Genomic DNA, 25758 nt, shown 5'->3' on the forward strand with positions numbered 1-25758 from the left:
AGTCAACATGAAACCGAAAAAGAAACTACATCACTTCATTTAAGAAGTATTCGAGACACTTTAAATATTTGTGTGAGCTTTCAGAAGATAAAATGAAATAGAAATTAGAAGTAAACATTGACTCGTCTCTAAATAATCGAATTTATAGTAAATACTATAATTTCTTTGTAACATAGTTTGTAGAATCAGTTAAATCGATCGTCCAAGTATTGCTCAACGGTATTTACCGACATATTTTGTTCGTTTATTTTTCGCGTGCTTCGCATAACTCGTCTGCAACACTAATTACAGAGATATCTTCCTCTATCGAGCATCTGATTTACAGAATTCCTTTCGTATCGATTTCACTCTTGATTAACACACGTGTTTGTCGCTTTCACTGTGCTCGATTTTAGCGAAAAGGTACAGTTTAAGACTGGAAAATATTTACAAATAAATATAAACGAAATGGCGAGTTCAAAGTTCGAATTTGTTTAAATGCAGAGGCTGCGAATTGTCTTTGTTTACTTTTCCAGCAGACCATCGTTTTATTGTATTTTTTTGTTACTCCAATTTTTCGACGCTTTAAATTCATTACGAACAGAATAATTCGAGAGAGAGATGTAGTCTGAATAGCGCATAAGGGACATTCGTAAAAAGGGACAGTTTAGGACTGCACGCGGGGAGAATGTACCGGGTAGCGATGAAAATTTGCATTATTTCCGGGCGTAGCATCTGGGAGTTTTTAATTTATGGGTGTTTCTGAAAATATTCCGGGAAAAATTTCGATCCGTCCCGGGGGACTGTAGATAAACTCCGCGAAGAGAATTCCACGTGCACGGGAAAAATTAAAAGGACCGTAGTTTGGGGGAGAACAGAATCGTGGGGCCAAAGTCCAAGTTGATACTTACGAGTTTTGCAGTTTGCGCTGACAGCATGTCCGCGTACTGTATTAATGCCTGGAAAGTACCTGAAACGAGACAAACAAAACGTTAATACCAAAATTAATCTAGTATACTAAATTGTACAGGGTGAGTCTCGTAACGTAACGATTTCAAATAACTCGTAAATTATTTGTTGTATTAAAAATTTCAAGGTGCTTGTAACTGGTTTTACATTATTTTTTTATCAAGATATGGACACTTTTAATAGTTCCTTTCGAATTTAGAATTAAATTTTATATAAAAAAGTATTATACCAAATAAAGTCTGAACCCCTGGAAAAAATTGTAATGGGAGATTCTGGAGACCAAAATGAGTCGAAAATCAAGAATACTAATTTGTTGATGGAGGCTCCGTTAGAAAGTTATTAACGTTTAAAGTCGAAGTGTGCAGCTATGGCGCGAACGCAGATTGCCGTCTCACAGGCGGAACTTTAAACGTTAATAACTTTTTAACGAAGCCTCAATTAACAAATTAGTATTCTAGATTTTCGTCTTATTTTGGCTTCTAGAATCTCCCATTACAATTTTTTCCAGGGGTGGTCGACCATTCTGTATAAATGTGACTTATATTTTGATAAAAAACAAAAGAATATAAGATTCATTACAGTAGAAGAGAAATATGATTTAAAAAATGTCAAATGGCAAGGTTAATTCAAGGTCATCTTGTCTATATTTACCACAAACCACAAATTTCGAAATCATATCCAAAAAAATACACAGTTTTCATTCGTAATTTCTTAAGATATTTAATTTTGTTTTTCTATTAAAATGGCAACGTTACTTTCTTCTGGAAGGTTTATTATTTCACCTAAGAACATCATAATTTATTAATTCGTTTAATAAAAGTTAGGTAAGCTCCCCAAAAAATCAACAACTTTTACCCGATTGTTTTGCACGATAATTTATGAATTATTTCGTCATGTTACGAGATTCCAAGCGAACCTTTTCTTATGCAACGTGCATGTAGAATAAAAAAAAAAATATTCGCAGCCCGGAGGCGACTGTTGTTCGATTTTCGAAACTTCGCGGCCCGGTTTGCAGGTTGCGGACGGAAATTAAACGAAGCCGAAATTAAATGGAAATAAAGGGAGCCCGTTTTCACGGTAATATGTTGCGTCGTCGGACACTTTTCTCCTCCGCGGGGAATTTTTATTACTGTTACGACTCGCGTGGCGATCAAATAACGATGGGAATTGAATAACGCTGCCGCCGGCGAAAAACTTCATACCTCGTTGTCGCATTATATCGAAAGGGGGAGGAGGGTGGAAAATGTGGACCAGTGTTTTTACGCGCGCGGAAATCCAACATTAGCGTTATAAATATTCCGAAATGAAATTCAGTCGACCGGTCGTCGCCGATTTTTATTAACTTTCGTTCCAACGAGCACCGTCCATCGAATTTTTTTATTTATTTTTTCGAAGAACGTTTCGAATTACACGACTCTTCGTCCGGGCCGATTCTTTCGACCGCAACATTTTTGTAATTCGAAATATACGCGGTATTTCGGGTAATTTATATCGAATTCGTTCGACGATATTTTAAAAAATTGGACGAACAAATTCACAAATTCTTGCCTTCTCAAATTCAAGGAGTTTGCATTTTATATTTATTCTATTAATTTGCCCCCATTTTTCATAATTTATTAGACCATATTACATACTGAATTATGTTGTATTTTTATTTTCTAAACGAAAACACTTTATATAAAAAATAGGTGTTCAAACTTGAGTTAATTCACCTTAAACTTTAGGATTAATTTTTCTTATTTTTCATAATTCATTGCAAGATTATATTTCTTACTCAATTATGTTGTATTTTGTTCTTTTTTTTAATATAAAACAATTTATATACAGAATAGGTATTCATACTCCAAACTTGAGTTAATTGGAGTCTTTATTTTAATAAAATATTGGCATTTTTTATTTGTTCTATTAATTTGCCCCCATTTTTCATAATTTATTAGACCATATTACATACTGAATTATGTTGTATTTTTATTTTCTAAACGAAAACACTTTATATAAAAAATAGGTGTTCAAACTTGAGTTAATTCACCTTAAACTTTAGGATTAATTTTTCTTATTTTTCATAATTCATTGCAAGGTCATATTTCATACTCAATTATCTTGTATTTTTTTTTTCTTTTTAACATAAAACAATTTATATACAGAATAGGTATCCATACTCCAAACTTGAGTTAATTGGAGTCTTTATTTTAATAAAATATTTGCATTTTATATTTGTTCTATTAATTTGCCCCCATTTTTCATAATTCATTAGACCATATTACATACTGAATTATGTTGTATTTTTATTTTCTAAACGAAAACACTTTATATAAAAAATAGGTGTTCAAACTTGAGTTAATTCACCTTAAACTTTAGGATTAATTTTTCTTATTTTTCATAATTCATTGCAAGATCATATTTCTTACTCAATTATGTTGTATTTTGTTCTTCTTTTTAATATAAAACAATTTATGTACAGAATAGTATCCATACTCCAAACTTGAGTTAATTGGAGTCTTTATTTTAATAAAATATTTGCATTTTATATTTGTTCTATTAATTTCCCCCATTTTTCATAATTCATTGCAAGATCATATTTCAGACTCAATTATCTTGTATTTTTTTTTTCTTTTTAACATAAAACAATTTATATACAGAATAGGTATTCATACTCCAAGCTCGAGTTAATTGGAGTTTTTACTTTAATAAGATATTTGCATTTTATATTTGTTCCATTAATTTCCCCTATTTTTCGTAATTCATTACAAGATGAATTATATATTTTATTTTTTCTAAATTTACCATTAGGAAACACTGTTGCATTCCATGAAATTTCCTGTTGAATTTAGAAAAATACTATACGCGGTATTTCGAGTAATTTGTAGTTCGACGATTTTTTTTTTTATATTGGATGAACAAATTCACAGGTCAAAGGGTTAAAAGGGCGCGTAACCGAGGGCGACGTTCTTCGAATCGACGACACGAGCGTCGATGAACGCTGGAAAGTCAACCATTTTCGACACGGAATCGTTCCTGAAGCGTGTTTCAAATGAAATGAAATGAAAAATACGATTCCACGACCGCCGCGGGGCCCTCGCTGAATGGGGAGAAACAGAACGAGAAAGGGGGCGCCCCTGAGTGTGTGTTTTTAATTTGAAACACACCGGGGCGTACAACGCCGGGAAACAGAAGTGCCTTGCCTCCTCAAATTGAAATTCTTGCCTCGGTTTTCTTTGACGAACACAGAGGGAAACGCCTTGGGCGGATCGAATCCTTAACATTCGTTCTGTTCGCTGTTCTTTTTCGTGTCGGGCGCAATTACGTTCGTAAAACAGACTGTCATTTGCTAATTGTAACTTTCAAGTATCAATTTTTTCCTTGGACAACCAGATATCAAGATAGTTTATATTTTAACACAATATTTTTGCTATTAGAATTAATTGTATTACAGTAAAAAAATTCTCCTGGATTGGATTTAATTTTCTCCAGGAATTAAAAAATTTCATTTTGTACACAGCTTTCCTCGAAAGACAATTTCAGTAAAAATAATTATGTAGAGTTTATTAGTCATTTTTTTATAAGTATTCATCAATTTTTTCCTTGACCAACAATATCCACATAGTTCATATTTTGTAAAAATTGCCCAGAATTGGATTCAATTTTTTTAAGGAATTAAAAAATAATTATGTAGAGTTTATTAGTAGTAGAAATTTTACTTTTGTATAAATATCCATCGATTTTGTACTTGTCCAACAATATTCAGATAGGTTATATTTTAATACAATATTTTTGCTATTAGAATTAATTGTATTATAGTAAAAAAATTCTCCTGGATTGGATTTAATTTTCTCCAGGAATTAAAAAATTTCATTTTGTACACAGCTTTCCTCGAAAGACAATTCGAGTAAAAATAATTACGTAGAGTTTATTAGTAATTTTTTTATAAGTATTCATCAATTTTGTCCTTGCCCAACAATATCCACATAGTTTATATTTTAATAGAATGTTTTTAAAAGCAATTGTACTATAATGTAAAAATTCTCCAGAATTGGATTCAATTTTTTTAAGGAATTAAAAAATAATTATGTAGAGTTTATTAGTAGTAGAAATTTTACTTTTGTATAAATATCCATCAATTTTGTACTTGTCCAACAATATTCAGATAGTTTATATTTTAATAGAATGTTTTTAAAAGCAATTGTACTATAATATAAAAATTCTCCAGAATTGGATTCAATTTTTTTAAGGAATTAAAAAACAATTATGTAGAGTTTATTAGTAGTAGAAATTTTACTTTTGTATAAATATCCATCAATTTTGTACTTGTCCAACAATATTCAGATAGTTTATATTTTAATACAATATTTTTGCTATTAGAATTAATTGTATTACAGTAAAAGAATTCTCCTGGATTGGATTTAATTTTCTCCAGGAATTAAAAAATTTCATTTTGTACACAGCTTTCCTCGAAAGACAATTCGAGTAAAAATAATTACGTAGAGTTTATTAGTAGTAATTGTTTAATAAATCCATCAATTTTGTTCTTGGCCAATTCAGATAATTTATATTTTAATCAAATATTTTTGCTATTATAAGCAAATTATACTATAACGCAAAAATAGTTCTGAATTCGATCCAATTATTTTGAGGAATTGAAAAATATTTTGTACATTGTAGAAAGCTTTCTCGAAGGACAATTTGAATAAAAATAATTATGTGGTTGTTTCTGAACAAACGGGCGTCGAAGTTTGATACAAACCGCAGGAAGTCCTGACATCGAAAATAGAAGCCGTGATTACTCGAAATCGAATCAACGAGTGGTGGAACAGGGAGGAAAGGGATGGGGAAAAAAAATATGAAGATCGAACGGGCGAGCAGCCACTTGACCGAATGAAACCTTAATTGGACACTGAGAGCACGCCTTCGATTTAATTTAAAATCCGTGCCTCCGTGATTTCGCCAATTAACCACTATTTGTACGTTTGTTCTTTGAACATTCTCGCTTTTGTTCCGTCCGACATTTTCTTCCGATCGGTTCTTGCAACACCAATAAACCTTCCCTTGTTGTCTTTTCTGTTTCCTAACGTTAACCCTTTAACTAATAAAGTTTACAGAGCTCGAAAAGGGGTCATTTTTTATTATAATGAATGAAATTAGCGGTGTGATAACGTCTTGTCAAATTTCACAATCATCAAAACTCATATTTTTATTAATAGAAGTAATGAGAGTTTTCTAGAGGGTTGTCTCGACCCTTAAATATTGTAATTCGTATCTAACTCCAAGTATTTTCTATATTTTTGCATCTCAAGTGCATTCTGTAGTTTTTTAAAATTTTAATTTGCCATAAATATGATTAGTCTACTTATTTAATAAAATTAAAATATTTTTATATTCTCAAGATATTCATAAAACAAATCTTTTTTTCAATCATCCCTTATACGAAGAAATTTAAACAAAATTAAATAATACGTGTTTGAACAATTATTTGGAATTCAATCGTACATCAGAGGGTTGAAAAGTACCATTTTTTCTACCACTAAATTCCAATAAAGTGCCATTTTTCCTCGTCGCAATAGAGTCTCAAACCTATTCAGTATTACTCTTATACTTTGTTTCCATTATTACGAAATAATTTTCAAATTAAATACAGTCAAGGTACCATTTTTTCCACCACCAATTCCACTAAATTCTTGTCTGGAACTATGTCTAGAATTACTCTTCTAATTTATATATAATAAATCGTACGTCAAGGGGTTGAAGGGTACCATTTTTCTCCATCATCGATTACAATAAATTCTTGCCATTTTTCTCCATCACAATAGAGTCTCAAACCTATCTAGTATTACTATTATAGATTGTCTCCATTATTACGAAATAATTTTCAAATTAAATACAGTCAAGGTACCATTTTTTCCACCACCAATTCCACTAAATTCTTGCCATTTTATTCTGTCACAATAGAGTCTCAAATCTATCTAGTATTACTCTTATACTTTGTTTCTATTGTCACGAAATAATTTTCAAATTAAATACAGTCAAGGTACCATTTTTGCCATTATCGATAACAATAAATTCTTGCAATTTTATCCTGTCACAATAGAGTCTCAAACCTATCTATTATTACTCTTATACTTTGTTTCCATTATTGTGAAATAATTTTCAAATTAAATACAGTCAAGGTACCATTTTTTCCACCACCAATTCCACTAAATTCTTGCCATTTTATTCTGTCACAATAGAGTCTCAAATCTATCTAGTATTACTCTTATAGATTGTTTCCATTGTCACGAAATAATTTTCAAATTAAATACAGTCAAGGTACCATTTTTCTGCATCATCGATTAGAATAAATTCTCGCCATTTTATCCTGTCACAATAGAGTCTCAAATCTATCTAGTATTACTCTTATAGATTGTCTCCATTATTACGAAATAATTTTCAAATTAAATACGGTCGAGGTACCATTTTTTCCATCATCGATAACAATAAATTCTCGCCATTTTTCCCCATCACAATAGAGTCTCAAACCTATTCAGTATTACTCTTATATTTTGTTTCCATTGTCACGAAATAATTTTCAAATTAAATGCAATCAAGGTACCATTTTTGCCATCATCGATAACAAGAAATTCTTGCGATTCTTCTCCGTCGCGAATGAGTCTGAATCAGGAGTCTAGTATTGCTTTCACAGTCTGCATATTCGTTTGTTTCTATCGTTAATAATAAAATAATTATTGAATTGAAATAATTTTCCAATCGATTAAATTGAATGAATAAAATAATTTTCGAATTGATAAAATATTGTACGCAATGCGTCGACGTTTCATCGAACGTTAACAGAACCAAGTCTGCCGTCTCTTTCTCTGTCTCCGTTCGCCCCTGGGTGGAAAACAGAGCGAGGAAACAGGTGCTTTCGAGACACCCTTTAGAACACTCGAGCGCAATACCGAAAGTACTACGGCGCCAAGTGCGCAGCGGCGTCGGCGTCGGCATCGCTGGGCCGGAATACACTTCAAGTACACTGAAGTACTAAAGTGCCGTGGCATGTCTGCCCGTGAGAGTGGCATCTATACAGGGTGGCTCAGTAGCTGTTGCATCCTGAACAGAAAGCTTCGACGGAAGAAAAATCGAGAAGAATTTAATCCTGGGAACGAGTCCCGTCTAAACAGAACGATTCTCTAATTGTTGTCTCTTAACGAGAAGCTCCGCGAAACAGGAAACACCACTATTGGTACAATTGTTTACCAAAACGGAGAATTGCTTTCCATTACAAAAACACTTTAAACAAAAAAATTCGAAATTAATTTTCATTCAACTTTCGGACGTTTGCATTTTATATTTATTCGTTGCAAGATCATATTAGATACTGAATTCTGTATTTCGTTTTTTCTATATTTAACATCAGGAAATATTGTATTCTATCGAATTTTTTGTCGGATTTAGAAAAATTTCTTTTGCATAAAATCGTGTACTTACTGTTTTTCGTGAAGGTGACGATTTTCAGGACTTTGCCAAAACGTGTGAATATCTGCAACAAAGAAGAAAACACGTGGTTAAGATATATTTATTTCTACGATGATATTTGCCGCCGGAGCGATCGCTCGGAGTCGAGCGTCGGACCGATCGCTCGTAACACGTTCGACGAAAGTGCAGATTCGTTCGTTAAACAAATTTTACTAGTTAAATTAGAAATTTATTTATAAACGCTTCTTTTAAAGAATTTTAATGTCTCATTATTTAAAAAGTATTACGAGAATTCACTTTTCGATACGCACGAATTCGAGGAGCTGCAAATTTGTTGAAATAAAACGACGAAAATTCAGTATTTGCGCGGTATTTTTCCCCCGTAATTGAAGTACCTGTTTCTGCCCGTTGCGATTGTTAATTTGTTCAGCGCAGATTAAACATTTCATAAAGAAAATTAAAAACTCTAAAATTGATAGAGAATTTCACAACTTTGTTGCTTCTTTGTTTCGACTCGCTGTCCAGTGCGAAAAATCTCGTTAATTAACTTGCTCTATTCCCTCCCCCTGTGTTTAACTTTTAATTAAATTAAAAAATTACACCGTAGTCGTGGCTATTTTCATTAAAATTCGTACAGTCGCTATCATTTCTGAATCACTTTACAGACACATGCCGCCGGGTAAAAATCGTCAGAGCGAACGCATTAATATTTTCCCAACGTCGAAATTAAACTTTGCATTATTCAGACCGACGTCAACCAGTCTCAAACTCCGATTCATATGCTCGGAAGAAAATTAATATGCTTCGAATCTCCGTACGTTCTCGTATTTTTTTTTGTCAGAATAAATTAAAAATCGACAAACTATCGCGCCACGTCTCGAGAAATTAATTCGAGCTATTTCGAGTAATTAATAATCGTTGGACGACTGTACATTTTTGCAAGTTGTAAAAATTAACAATTTGGGTAGAAAATATTTGGGTAAACTGGCTATTATTAATTTATTTCACTAGAGCTTATTATTTAATCATACGGAACTATAATGGAAATTTAATAACCTCAACGCGCGAATTGTACGAGGCATATACTCGTATAAACACATAATTTATTACATGAGCATCTGCATTTAATTAATTTTCAGTATAACATACTGATCAATAATATATTGTTTACCAAAAAAGCATAATTATTACCTACTATTGATGCAACTAATCGACGGAGTAATGCAAACGAGATAACAATTCAATATTGTTATCTCGTTTGTAATAGCGATTTGATAATTATTTTTTAAACAACGTTGTCTACAAATTGCTATGCTATGACTATGATTTCTTCTGGGGGAAAAATATATCATTGGTATCCCTGCTGACCCAGGAAAATATTCAACAAAATAGTTCTAGCATCAAAATTTATTTCTATTCAAATTTATATTTTATTAAGTTTCATTTTTCTTTATTAGGCTGACTCAAATAATTATTTTTCGATTCGAGTGTCAGTTAATTTTACAGAGCAAGCAAATAACTTACAAAATTTTTAGAAAAATAATTTCAGTATCAAAATTTATTTCTAATTAAATCTATATTTCATTAAGTTTCATTTTTCTTTATTAGGCAGACTCGAATAATTATTTTTCGGTTCGAGAGTTAGTTAATTCCACAACGTAGCCAGAAAAATGAGCCAAATTCTATTTTTGAGGAGTGGGAGAAGCAAAAATTTTTAGAAAAATAATTTCAGTATCAAAATTTATTTCTAATTAAATCTATATTTCATTAAGTTTCATTTTTCTTTATTAGGCAGACTCGAATAATTATTTTTCAGTTCGAGTGTTAGTTAATTCCACAACATAGCCAGAAAAATGAGCCAAATTCTATTTTTGAGGAGTGGGAGAACCAAAGATTTTTAAAAAAATAATTTCAGTATCAAAATTTATTTCTAATTAAATCTATATTTCATTAAGTTTCATTTTTCTTTATTAGGCAGACTCGAATAATTATTTTTCAGTTTGAGTGTTAGTTAATTCCACAACATAGCCAGAAAAATGAGCCAAATTCTATTTTTGAGGAGTGGGAGAAGCAAAAATTTTTAGAAAAATAATTTCAGTATCAAAATTTATTTCTAATTAAATCTATATTTCATTAAGTTTCATTTTTCTTTATTAGGCAGACTCGAATAATTATTTTTCAGTTCGAGTGTTAGTTAATTCCACAATATAGCCAGAAAAATGAGCCAAATTCTATTTTTGAGGAGTGGGAGAAGCAAAAATTTTTAGAAAAATAATTTCAGTATCAAAATTTATTTCTAATTAAATCTATATTTCATTAAGTTTCATTTTTCTTTATTAGGCAGACACAAATAATTATTTTTCGGTTCGAGTGTTGGTTAATTCCACAATATAGCCAGAAAAATGAGCAAAATTCTATTTTTGAGGAGTGGAAGAAGCCTAAAATTTTTAAAAAAATATTCTATTAAGTTTTATTTCTCTTCATCACGCAGACTCGAATAATTATTTTTCGAAGTGGGGAATTTTCCAAATTTTATTTTTAAAGAGTGACAATTGCCATCTATTGCTTCTCAAAAATGGAATATAGTTTATTAAGCCTAATTTAGCTTATTTTTTTAGTCGACGAGGGTCTCTGTTGGATTGTTAATTTCATGCAATCGATTTTTTCCCCGTCTCGAAGTGGAAATTTACGGGAGACGATCGTTGAAATTAATAACCAGCACAAATATATGCGTGTATTATTAATGGAATCGTCCAGTCATTGTGCCAGGAAAATGTATGACAAGAACGTTCATGTTCGGCGTAGAACTCTGCGCGATTATTAGCCCCACGGCTGAATGGCGAACATGGCTGCAAATGTTGCGTGATGCGAACTAGAATTTCGACCGTATCGTTCGTTACTTCGATGGTTTTCGCCAAATCGAGGGCATCGATCCTTTCAGGGACTCGAATATCCTTTTTATCGGCGATTCTCGAAATTTAATCGGAGAGAGAAATGGCAAAATAATGATTTGAAACTGATACTCGAAAATATTACGACTAAAATCTCGATGTATTTCAATTATTTTTATTTTTCTCATTATTTCGCATTTCTATTTTATTTTCCATAGAATATACACTGGGGGAACATAACTGTAGCACCAGTACAATTATCGAGGGTTTCAGAGTTCAATTAAATTAATAATTTTTAAATGTTAGTAGGGGGTTGTCTCAAACACTGAATATAATTCGTATTTAACTGCGAGTATCTTTTGTATTTTTGCATTTCAAGTGCATTCTGTAGTTTCTAAAAATTTTAACTTGCTATATATGCATAAATATTCCTAGTCTATATTTTTATATTCACAAGGTATTCGTAAAACAAATATATTTTTTTTTTCAATCATCCCTTGTACGAAGAAATTTGAACAAAATTAAATAATATGTGTTTGAAAAATTATTCGGAATTAAATCGTACATGAAAGGGTTAAAAGGTACCATTTTTCCAACATGGTTTGCAATAAATTCTTGTCATTTCGTGGCCATTCCTTGCACAAATTTCAACAAAATTAAATAATATGTTTTTGTAAAATTATTCGGAATTAAATCGTACATGAAAGGGTTAAAAGGTACCATTTTTTCCAACATGGATTGCAATAAATTCTTGTCATTTCGTGGCCATTCCTTGCACAAATTTCAACAAAATTAAATAATATGTTTTTGAAAAATTATTTGGAATTAAATCGTACATGAAAGGGTTAAAAAGTACCATTTTTTCAACATGGTTTGCAATAAATTTTTGCCATTTTAGATAGAGTCTGCAACTGTCTAATATTACTCTTATAATTTACATATTTATTTGTTTCTATTATTATGAAATAATTTTTGAATTAAATCGTACGATCAAGAGGTTAAAGGGTACCATATTTTCCAATAAATTCTTGCCATTTCGTGGCCATTCCTTGTACAAACAAATCTAACCAAACTTAAATAGTATACTTTAGACAAATTATTAAATATTAACAGCAATAAAAAGAGCAAACACAACATTTATTTAAACCAAAATCTAGCAATAAGTATAACGTAATGATACTAAATTATAATGGAATTATTGAGGTATAATTTGAATGAACAGAATGAAAAATTTTAATATCGAGTAAGATCTTTACAAATCTAACCAAACTTAAATAGTATACTTTAGACAAATTATTAAATATTAACAGCAATAAAAAGAGCAAACACAACATTTATTTAAACCAAAATCTAGCAATAAGTATAACGTAATGATGCTAAATTATAATGGAATTATTGAGGTATGATTTGAATGAACAGAATGAAAAATTTTAATATCGAATAAGATCTTTACACGTTGTGTATCTTGCACAACAAATCTAACCAAACTTAAATAGTATACTTTAGACAAATTATTAAATATTAACAGCAATAAAAAGAGCAAACACAACATTTATTTAAACCAAAATCTAGCAATAAGTATAACGTAATGATACTAAATTATAATGGAATAATTGAGGTATAATTTGAATGAATAGAATGAAAAATTTTAATATCGAATAAGATCTTTACAAATCTAACCAAACTTAAATAGTATACTTTAGACAAATTATTAAATATTAACAGCAATAAAAAGAGCAAACGTAACATTTATTTAAACCAAAATCTAGCAATAAGTATAACGTAATGATACTAAATTATAATGGAATTATTGAGGAATAATTTGAATGAACAGAATGAAAAATTTTAATATCGAATAAGATCTTTACACGTTGTGTATCTTGCACAACAAATCTACCCAAACTTAAATAGTATACTTTAGACAAATTATTAAATATTAACAGCAATAAAAAGAGCAAACACAACATTTATTTAAACCAAAATCTAGCAATAAGTATAACGTAATGATGCTAAATTATAATGGAATTATTGAGGAATAATTTGAATGAACAGAATGAGAAATTTTAATATCGAATAAGATCTTTACACGTTGTGTATCTTGCAGAAAAGATGTCTGGATGTTCGAGGACACGATATTAAAAATTGTTTGGGATGGTTCCTCGATCAAACAGTCCGATATTGCAACCAAAATGACCCGGCAGTGGAAATAACCATCGACAATAATTAAACAAAAGTTTGCCTATCGCACACAAATGGACGGGCGAAAGAAATGTCATCGATTTTCCGCGATTCATAAATATAATCCGACGAGCCATCGGGAAATTTGTCGGATTTCCAGTTACCGGTCGGTACGAAACGGATTTAATTAATTATATCGAATATTCCATCGCGAAACGATTAAACCCGAAGGCATTATTATTTAGGGTATTCATCTCCACGAATTTGTTTTTTTTTTTTTTTTTAAATCTTCGTCCACGTCGGTATTATTGCTGTATTAGCAGAACGTTTAATTTCGGATGAATTTCGCGAAAATTCAACCGGGTGGAATCGTCTTAAAACTGAAAATATAGATCATCTTTGCAATAACCATTTGAAATGTTAAAGACAATTAAAGCAAAATGGAGAAGGTAACAAGGGGTGAAATTAGCAACGATTACAAAGCGACGAAGAATCGATGGAATCGTTTCCTTTTTATTCGACCGTCGACGTACGCTTTATTTTTCATTTCGTCGATTTATCGTTACGACGGGGGGGAAAATAAATTCTTCATCCGATCCACGAGTGGCGTTCGTCGGGCGCAAAATTGAATATTCGATGCCAGTTAAAATGCGTGATGCTGCCTGCATTAGGGAACCCCCCTCCCTCGAAATCCATCCGCTTCTACGTCACTGGGTCCCGATTCCATTCATACTTTCGTAGATTTTTCGCCTCGTTATGCATCTTCTATGAGACTTTGTTATACGTTCGAATCACGCGCTGTTTCGAGCTTGACTAAAAGATCCCACGCGATGGGGGTGAATTACTGTTCAAAATAACCGAGTATAGTTCTGTCTTTATCCAGGGACTATGAAAATCGAGCACTTTTTACACGTTCACTGACCAAAATATTCAAAACTAATTTTAATCGTAATTATATAAGTTAATATTTCACTTAGTGCTTATTTCTCCATTAAAATTCATATGGAAAGGTATATAAGAGTTATTATGTAATAAATAAAAATTTTGCTTAACAAAATTCCACAAAATATTCTATTCAGAAGAAGAATTTTGCCTTCCAAATATTCTGCATTACCAAATCTTTGATTTTAATCATAATTGTATAAATTAACATTTGACTTAGTGTTTATTTCTCTACTAAAATTGATAAAGAAAGGCATATAAGAATTATTATCTAATAGATAAGAATTTTGACTGATCAAAATATTCTGCATTGCCAAAACTTTGATTTTAATCATAATTATATAAATTACATTTGACTTAGTGTTTATTTCTCTACTAAAATTGATAAAGAAAGGCATATAAGAATTATTATCTAATAGATAAGAATTTTGACTGACCAAAATATTCTGCATTGCCAAAAAAACTTTGATTTTAATTGTAATTATATAACTTTAGTTTTAGTACTTATTTCTCTATTAAAATTCATAAAGAAAAGAATACAAGAGTTATTATGTAATAAATAAAAATTTTGTCTTCCAAATATTCTGCATTACCAAAACATTGATTTTAATCATAATTGTATAAATTAACATTTGACTTAGTGTTTATTTCTGTACTAAAATTCATAAAGAAAGCAGTACAAGAGTTATTATCTAATAAATAAAAATTTTGCCTACCAAAATTCCACAAAATATTCTATTCTTCAGAAGAATTTTGCCTCCCAAATATTTTGCATTAGCAAAACTTTGATTTTAATCATAATTATATAAATTAACATTTGACTTAGTGTTTATTTCTGTACTAAAATTGATAAAGAAAGGAGTATAAGAGTTATTACCTAATAAATAAGAATTTTGCCAACCAAAATTCCATTAAATATTCTATTCTTCAGAAGAATTTTGCCTCCCAAATATTTTGCATTACCAAAACTTTGATTTTAATCATAATTGTATAAATTAACATTTGACTTAGTGTTTATTTCTGTACTAAAATTCATAAAGAAAGGAGTACAAGAGTTATTACCTAATAAATAAGAATTTTGCCAACCAAAATTCCACAAAATATTCTATTCTTCAGAAGAATTTTGCCTCCCAAATATTTTGCATTAGCAAAACTTTGATTTTAATCATAATTATATAAATTACAATTGACTTAGTGTTTATTTCTCTACTAAAATTGATAAAGAAAGGCATATAAGAATTATTATCTAATAGATAAGAATTTTGACTGACCAAAATATTCTGCATTGCCAAAAAAACTTTGAATTTAATCGTAATTATATAACTTTAGTTTTAGTACTTATTTCTCCATTAAAATTCATATTGAAAGGCATATAAAAGTTATTATCTAATAAATAAAAATTTTGCTTATCAAAATTCCACAAAATATTCTATTCAGAAGAAGAATTTTGCCTCCCAAGTATTCTGCATTACCAAAACATTGATTTTAATCATAATTGTATGAATTAACATTTGATTTAGTCTTTATTTCTGTACTAAAATTGATAAAGAAATGAATACAAGACTCATTACGTAATAAATAAGAATTTTGACAGACCAAAATATTCTGCATTGCCAAAAAAACTTTGATTTTAATCGTAATTATATAACTTTAATTTTAGTACTTATTTCTCCATTAAAATTCATATTGAAAGGCATATAAAAGTTATTATCTAATAAATAAGAATTTTGCCTACCAAAATTCCACTAAATATTCTATTCTTCAGAAGAATTTTGCCTTCCAAATATTTTGCATTACCAAAACTTTGATTTTAATCATAATTATATAAATTAACATTTGTCCTTAGTGTTTATTTCTGTACTAAAATTCATAAAGAAAGGAGTACAAGAGTTATTATCTAATAAATAAAAATTTTGCTCGCTAGTATGGTCTTTTTAAACCGACTAAACTTACACTTCGTCGTAAAAAAGAGGCTTTTAAAACTCAATTGTTTACTCGTTGGGTACCATCCGGAAAGAAAACGTTTCGAACCAAGGAAATGTATCGTTTCGGCGAAGAAACTGTTAGCCAGTCCCAAGAGTTCCCACACTCGAGATAAGTTCTTCGAAAATATAATAAATAGTGGAATTTGTATCATATTTTCTGACATGGAAATTGTTCAGCTTTGCAATGCCAGAAAGTGGGTAATTCTCTAAAATAATTAATTCTAAAACGGGGTTTCAATATATGAAAAATAGTTAACATAAATAGAACTAATATACAGGGTGAGTCACTTAACTATTTCTATTAGAAATTATTAGTTTCGTTGAATTGAAATGGAATGAAAGGGTTTTTTTTTTTTTTTAAGAAATTCTTGAAAAAGAAGAGCCAAAACGTGACATCGTAGATCGATACGATTCGTGGAGTTGCCATGCGAAGACTAATTATTTAAGCTCGACCCGTATATCCCACGAACGAACCGCTCAAACATAATGGCGCGCTGGTTGGCGCATTAACGAAATCCGTGAAATTAACCAGAAAATGAACAGCAACTACACGTCGGGATATTTAACGGGCCGCGTAAAGTGTCGCTGATAACAATAAAAATTACTACTTCCCATGAATATAGATGCTCATTATCGTTATAGTTAACATCGTCCAGAATGGGTAATTGTTAGGGTGATTACCGATTCAAAGCTCTCGATGTTATACACACAGTATATTCTCGGTAAAGAATTTTTTTCTCGAAAGTACGTAGGATTTCGGGGATATGTCTATAGACCAAAAATGATTGCAATTGACCCCCCTAGCTAACAATAATTTTTCCAGCACGATTTGACAAAATTTTTCTTCGCCGAGAAATTTCAGCAGCTACCCCCATCGATTTTTCTTAAAAACTTCGTTTTTCATTTTTAGTAATTTTGTTTGACGCCCTATAGAAAAGTTGTCTAATACTTTTTTGTAGGTATACATGAGCTCTACTTCCTCCCAAAATTTCATTGAAATATATTCATTATTGTAGGAGTTATGGCTGTTTGAAAATTGGACCATTTTTATCTGGTTTTTCTCATTTTTCGAGGTCAAGAATCAACTTTTCGAATATTTTTACAATTTGTACATATTCTCCATCAAAATACGCATAATTTGCTTTTTTAAACATCAAAATCGTCCAATCCGTTCAGAAGTTATGAAGTTTTAAAGATTCGCATGAAAATTCAGTGAAAAATATCGACGGTATGGTCAGACATTATATTTTCGGGAAAGAATTTTTTTCTCCAAAGTGCGTAGGAATTCGGGGGTATGTGTAATGACCAAAAATGATTCTAATAAACCTCTCTGACTAAAAATAATTTTTTGGGAGCGATTTAAAAATTTTTTTTTTTGTCGAAAAATTTGTCCACTTATTAGAATTTTTTTCTCGAAACTGAATAGGATTTCGTGGGTGTGTGTATTCACCAAAAATGTTTGTAATTGACCCCAGCAACTGAAAATAATTTTATTAGAAAGATTTGCAAATTTTTTTTTGGATGAAAAATTTAGGCACCTACCTCCTGTCGATTTTTTTTATAAACTCCTTTTTCATTTTTAGTATTTTTGTTTGACGCCTTACAGAAAAGTTGTTTAATACTTTTTTGTAGGTACCTATGTGCTCTACTTCAGAAAAAAGTTTCATTGAAATATATTCACTATTGTAAGAGTTATGGCTGTTTGAAAATTGAACCACTTTTATGGGGTTTTTCTCATTTTTCGGTGTCAAGGATCAACTTTTCGGATATTTTTAGAATTTCTACATATTCTCCATCAAAATACGCGTAATTTGCTTTTTTAAACATCAAAATCGTCCAATCCGTTCAGAAGTTATGACATTTTAAAGATTCGCATGAAGTTTCAGGGAAACATTTATGGTCAGGCATTAGAGTTTCGGTAAGGAATTTTTTTCTCGAAAATGCGCAGGATTTCGGAGGTATGTCTATTGACCAAAAATCTTTGTAATGAACCCCCGCAGCTAGAAATAATTTTTTCAGAATGATTTGAAATTTTTTAATAACAAAGTCTCAATCAAGAAATTGATATTCTTATCACGATAATAATTGGTATTGTATCGACATAATATCCGCGTCCATATTCGATCCACGACGTTTTCCATCGCGCCATTTTACCAGGACGTTCCCACAGCATACGTATGTGCACGCTTTTGGGAAAAATCCCCGAAATACCTACCCCCTCTCGATATTTCTTAAAAATTCGATTTTGATTTTTAATAAATTTGTTTGATATGCTACGGAAAAGTTGTTTAATACTTTTTTGTAGGTATCCATGAGCTCTACTTCCCTCAAAAATTTCATTGCAATATATACATTATTACAGGAATTATGATCGTATGAAGATTGGACCACTCTTATGGGGTTTTTCTCATTTCACGGAGTCAAGGATCAACTTTTCGATTATTTTTACAATTTGTACACATTCTCCATGAAAATACGCGTAATTTGCTTTTTTAAACATCAAAATCGTCCTATCCGTTCAGAAATTATGACATTTTAAAGATTCGCATGAAGTTTCAGGGAAACATTTATGGTCAGGCATTAGAGTTCCGGTAAGGAATTTTTTTCTCGAAAATGCGCAGGATTTCGGGGGTATGTCTGTTGACCAAAAATGTTTGTAATGAACCCCCGCAGCTAGAAGTAATTTTTCCAGAATGATTTGAAATTTTTTAATAACAAAGTCTCAATCAAGAAATTGATATTCTTATCACGATAATAATTGGTATTGTATCGACATAATATCCGCGTCCATATTCGATCCACGACGTTTTCCATCGCGCCATTTTACCAGGACGTTCCCACGGCATACGTATGCGCACGCTTTCGGGAAAAATCCCGCGGGAAATCAAGACCTCAAAGGTTCGTGTGTCGAGAATCGTGCACGTAGTCGAGAAATGTTTGAACGACAATGGCGTAATTTCTGCCCAACATTTTTCCCGAACGATCTTCCGACCTAATTCCGGGCGATTCCAACCGGAATAATCGCAACAAGATCGCGGAATTAACCGTTCTCCGTTTTGTTTACGTTTCGTAACCATCGTAAAAAATGAACCTCGCGTGAACAAAAACAACCGAAAATTCTCCATATTTCGGACCGAGTACGCTTTTGTTATTTCAAATTGCTGTTACTCGAAACAAATGAATATATTTTGATCCGTTCGCAGCGCCATTAGCGGGAATAAAAGCCCGAAATGACGTTTAAAATCGTCCTCTCTTATTTTCGTTTCGAAATGCTCGGTAACGAGAAACTGAAACTGAAACTGAGCAATCGAGATATATTAAAAATGAATATTTCGGTGGCACGCGAACGAAAATTCACGGGTCAAACAGTACGTTGATGGGACTGGCGGGTTAATACTTCGATCGTCGATCCTTTTTTTTTTTTTTATTGCCTCGTCGTTTCCAATTGGCTTGCCACATCCAACGAAATGGACTTTCGCACGACGATAACGCCCATCGATGGAATGTAAGGACGCAGCGTGTGTATCGCTTAAGAATTTTTCACTCGACGTTCAATGTGATCGACACTCACGGGGACGATGAGAAAACTTCCCAGGCGACGAACTGACCTTAAACTTGGATTCTACAGAAATTGAAGAACGTGACTTAAATTGGCTACGAGCGCTGATCACCTGCTGCGGCCATTTTTATTTTATTATCGAGCTGGAATTGGCTCGCGGAATTACGCTTCCGATACTGAATCGAGTCGAAACTTTTATTCTTTCGCGCGCGGACCGAGTTATTGAAAAACTAATAAAAAGGGGGTCAGAGATTGTTGGAATAATTATTTCTAAACGACAGAATATCGTTCCTCGATCGGGGTAATATTTAACACTCTTGGATAGTTAAAAATAGTAAATCCCTGCAGATGATTAGAAAATTTCAGGTTAAAGAAACCTGAAATTCGAGAAGAATTAAATTTATGAAAGTAGGGAATATTAATTTTTACATAAAAATGATTTAGAATCGAATGTCAAGTGATTGTAGTGTACTAATTGACTCTAATTCCTTCCTCTTACTTTGTCTAATAGCATCATAATATTTCAAGGTACCCAATCTCATAAATCCTGTATAATTGATATAGTTGTTTAATTTTGTTCAAAGTGTTTTGTTGATAAACTGTGACCTCCTTCGAACATTTGAGAAGAATTAAATAATTTACGAAAATACACAATGGAACATTAATTCTTGAAGGAATTTTGAATTGAATAGATTTAATATGGATTGTAATGGACCATTTAATTTGTTTTGTTCGTTAATTAATATTTTTTTATACTGAAAAGATTCCTAAATTGAAAGCTATCTATTTAGACATGAAATTTCGAAGGTTTTGTGAAAATAAAAATAAATATGGAAGGAGTAGCCCTTTTGGACCAATTTAATTCCAAACTAAAATAACGTTAATATATTTATTAGTCTCTGAGAAAATAGTTTTCGAAAACCATTCAAGAAGTTTTATTTTTTTATACTAAAAAGATTCTTAAATTGGAAGCTATCTATTTAGATATGAAGTTTCGAAGGTTTTGTGAAAATAAAAATAAATATGGAAGGAGTAGCCCTTTTGGACCAATTTAATTCCAAACTAAAATAACGTTAATATATTTATTAGTCTCTGAGAAAATAGTTTTCGAAAACCATTCAAGAAGTTTTATTTTTTTATACTAAAAAGATTCTTAAATTGGAAGCTATCTATTTAGACATGAAATTTCGAAGGTTTTGTGAAAATAAAAATAAATATGGAAGGAGTAGCCCTTTTGGACCAATTTAATTCCAAACTAAAATGACGATATATATTTATTATAGTCTCTGAGAAAAGTTTTCGAAAACCATTCGAATGTTTTATTTTTTTATACTGAAAAAATTCTAAATTGAAAGCTGTCTATTTAGACATGAAATTTCGAAGATTTCGTGAAACTGAAAATAAAAAAAAAATATGAAAGGAGTAGCCCTTTTGGACCAATTTAATTCCAAACTAAAATGACGATATATATTTATTAGTCTCTGAGAAAATAGTTTTCGAAAATCATTCAAGAAGCTGTATTTTTTTATACTAAAAAAATTCTTAAATTGAAAGCTGTCTATTTAGACATGAAATTTCGAAGGTTTTGTGAAACTGAAAATAAAAAAAAAATATGAAAGGAGTAGCCCTTTTGGACCAATTTGATTCGAAACTAAAATAACGTCGACATAGTTATTAATCTCTGAGAAAATAGTTTTCGAAAACCATTCAAGTCATTATATTTTTTTATACTGAAAAAATTCTAAAATTGAAAGCTGTCTATTTAGATATGAAGTTTCGAAGGTTTTGTGAAACTAAAAATAAAAATATGAAAAGAATAGCCCTTTTGGACCAATTTAATTCCAAACTAAAATGACGATATATATTTATTAGTCTCTGGGAAAATAGTTTTCGAAAACCATTCAAGAAAATATATTTTTTTATATTGAAAAGATTCCTAAATTGAAAGCTATTTATTTAGACATGAAATTTCGAAGGTTTTGTGAAACTGAAAATAAAAAAAAAATATGAAAAGAGTAGCTCTTTTGGACCAATTTAATTCGAAACTAAAATGACGTCGACATATTTATTAGTCTCTGAGAAAAATTTTAGAAAACCATTCAAGAAATTATATTTTTTTATACTGAAAAGATTCCTAAATTGAAAGCTATTTATTTAGACATGAAATTTCGAAGGTTTTATGAAACTGGAAATAAAAAATATGAAAAGAGTAGCCCTTTTGGACCAATTTAATTCCAAACTAAAATGACGTCGACATATTTATTAGTCTCTGAGAAAAGTTTTCGAAAATCATTCAAAACATTATATTTTTTTATATTGAAAACATTCTTAAATTGAAAGCTGTTTATTTAGACATGAAATTTCGAAGGTTTCGTAAAACTAAAAATAAAAATATGAAAAGAGTAGCTCTTTTGGACCAATTTAATTCCAAACTAAAATGACGTCGACATATTTATTAGTCTCTGAGAAAAATTTTAGAAAACCATTCAAGAAATTATATTTTTTTATACTGAAAAAATTCCTAACTTGAAAGCTGTCTATTTAGACATGAAATTTCGAAGGTTTTCTGCAAATAAAAAAAAAATATGAAAAGAGTAGCCCTTTTGGACCACTTTAATTCGAAACTAAAATGACATCGACATAGTTATTAGTCTCTGAGAAAAGTTTTCGAAAACCATGCAAGAAATTATATTTTTTTATATTGAAAAGATTCCTAAATTGAAAGCTGTCTATTTAGACATGAAATTTCGAAGGTTTTCTGCAAATAAAAAAAAAATATTAAAAGAGTAGCCTATTTTAGACCAATTTATTTCCAAACTAAAATGACGTCGACATAGTTATTAGTCTCTAAAAAAAGTTTTCGAAAACCATCCAAGAAATTTTATTTTTTTATACTGAAAAGATTCCTAAATTGAAAGCTATCTATTTAGATATGAAGTTTCGAAGGTTTTGTGAAACTAAAAATAAAAATATGAAAAGTGTAGTCCTTTTGGACCAATTTAATTCCAAACTAAAATAACGTTAATATATTTATTAGTCTCTGAGAAAATAGTTTTCGAAAACCATTCAAGAAATTATATTTTTTTATATTGAAAAGATTCCTAAATTGAAAACTATCTATTTAGACATGAAATTTCGAAGGTTTTATGAAACTGGAAATAAAAAATATGAAAAGAGTAGCCCTTTTGGACCAATTTAATTCCAAACTAAAATGACGATATATATTTATTAGTCTCTGAGAAAATAGTTTTCGAAAACCATTCAAGAAATTATATTTTTTTATATTAAAAAGATTCCTAAATTGAAAGCTGTCTATTTAGACATGAAATTTCGAAGGTTTTCTGCAAATAAAAAAAAAATATTAAAAGAGTAGCCTATTTTAGACCAATTTATTTCCAAACTAAAATGACGTCGACATAGTTATTAGTCTCTAAAAAAAGTTTTCGAAAACCATCCAAGAAATTATATTTTTTTATATTAAAAAGATTCCTAAATTGAAAACTATCTATTTAGACATGAAATTTCGAAGATTTCGTGAAACTGAAAATAAAAAATATGAAAAAAGTAGCCCCTTTGGACCAACTTAATAATCTAAGAAAATTTATTAGTGTTTTCTATATTTATCAGGAATTTTTGAAAACGCTTTCACGAATAATTTTATGGTGCAAGTTAACAAGATTCCAGAAGTGGTTTAAAACGTTCGTGAGGGTAATTTGAAGAAGCACTTTGGGAGGGGGGATTAAGCATTAATCATTCGTCTTCCTGTATCTATGATTAATGGGAAGTTAAGCAGCTTCCTGACGTTTCGATTCGATCGTTCCCAGTCGTTCGAGCGTATAAAACGAAGAGACTTGTCTGTCATTGATCCCGAAAGCTTTCCTTGTCACGGGGAAAAAATGGATCCGTCGATTTCGTCTTGATTTATCGCGAACGTTTTGAAATAATCGTGCTCCGCTGGTTCCTCTTGCCCGGGCAGAAATTATTTAAAGCGAGGTTAGCAGGTAAAGTGCAGTAAATTGTGTCTAATGCACGAGCAGGAATGAGAAAAAAGCGTTATGTAAATCTAAGTAAACGCAAGTTCATAAATACCAGTTATAACTAAAATGTGAATCGCAAAGGAAACGGAATTACTCTTATCGCTATTAGCATACAAGGTAAAAATAGACCAACGATATTAATCTAATTCATCTCGACCAACTGTATTTAACGCTTGGAAAAAGCATCATTAATCACTGCTATTAATAATCCAATTCGAAACGTCGATCATTCTCGTCGACGCGTTCAACTTTTTTTCAGCGCAGAATCTCGCGTTCATCTTGCTTCACTCGAATGCAATATTAATTATTTGCATTCGTGCTTTGCATTAGTATGGATCAGATAAACATCGTTAACCTACTTTTGCTTAGTAATGCACAAGAATAATAGCACGCCTGTTATCCTTTTATTCGCGTTTCAATTTTCGTTTTCACCTTTTAATGATGCATTTATGTAACTTTACACACTGCGACATTTTAATATATGGAAAATCTCCCATATTTCAGTATCAAAATTTCAATTGAAAACAGTATGTTTTACGTTTGTAATTGTCGAGATATTTTCAGAATATTTTCTTTTATAATACTAATAATTTTCTGAACAAAGTTACTAGACTTCGATGAGTACAAGATTTCTCAGATATTATTGTATATTAGCAAAATCGAGACAATTCAAGCATAATTCAAGCATTATTTATTTACTCAGACCTACCTCGTATGATTTACTCCATATCCTTGTAATTATCGAGATATTTTCAGAATATTTTCTTTTATAATACTAATAATATTCAGAACGAAGTTACTAGACTTTGAAGAGTACAAGATTTCTCAGATATTATTGTATATTACTAAAATCGAGACAATTCAAGCATTATTCAAGCATAATTCAAGCATTTATTTACCCAGACCTAACTCGTATGTTTTACTCCATATCCTTGTAATTATCGAGATATTTTCAGAATATTTTCTTTCGTAATATTAATAATTTTCAGAACAAAGTTACTAGACTTCGAAGAGTACAAGATTTCTCAGATATTGTTGTATATTACTAAAATCGAGACAATTCAAGCATTATTCAAGCATAATTCAAGCATTTATTTACCCAGACCTACCTCGTATGATTTACTCCATATCCTTGTAATTATCGAGATATTTTCAGAATATTTTCTTTCATAATACTAATAATATTCAGAACAAAGTTACTAGACTTCGATGAGTACAAGATTTCTCAGATATTGTTGTATATTACTAAAATCGAGACAATTCAAGCATTATTCAAGCATAATTCAAGCATTTATTTACCCAGACCTAACTCGTATGATTTACTCCATATCCTTGTAATTATCAAGATATTTTCAGAATATTTTCTTTCGTAATATTAATAATATTCAGAACAAAGTTACAAGACTTCGAAGAGTGCAAGATTTCACAGATATTATTGTATATTAGCAAAATCGAGACAATTCAAGCATAATTCAAGCATTATTTATTTACTCAGACCTACCTCGTATGTTTTACTCCATATCCTTGTAATTATCAAGATATTTTCAGAATATTTTCTTTCATAATACTAATAATATTCAGAACAAAGTTACTAGACTTCGAAGAGTACAAGATTTCTCAGATATTGTTGTATATTACTAAAATCGAGACAATTCAAGCATAATTCAAGCATTTATTTACTCAGACCTAACTCGTATGTTTTACTCCATATCCTTGTAATTATCGAGATATTTTCAGAATATTTTCTTTCGTAATATTAATAATTTTCAGAA

General features: G+C 30.6%; 1 protein-coding gene across 14 annotated transcripts in view; it reads right to left on the reverse strand.

The window, feature by feature from the left end:
• Heph (polypyrimidine tract-binding protein 1 heph) overlaps positions 1-25758 on the reverse strand; it is a 710257-nt gene that overhangs the window by 35946 nt on the left and 648553 nt on the right. For all 14 annotated transcript variants that reach the window (XM_076780654.1, XM_076780652.1, XM_076780641.1 and 11 more), the window contains 2 exons: positions 8407-8458; positions 891-949 (listed from right to left, as the gene is read on the reverse strand). In XM_076780654.1, the coding sequence (XP_076636769.1) occupies positions 891-949; positions 8407-8458 (111 nt within the window). The remainder of the gene's footprint in view (positions 1-890; positions 950-8406; positions 8459-25758) is intronic.

The sequence above is a fragment of the Colletes latitarsis genome, chromosome 13 (assembly GCF_051014445.1).
Source record: "Colletes latitarsis isolate SP2378_abdomen chromosome 13, iyColLati1, whole genome shotgun sequence".
Taxonomy (NCBI): domain Eukaryota; kingdom Metazoa; phylum Arthropoda; class Insecta; order Hymenoptera; family Colletidae; genus Colletes; species Colletes latitarsis.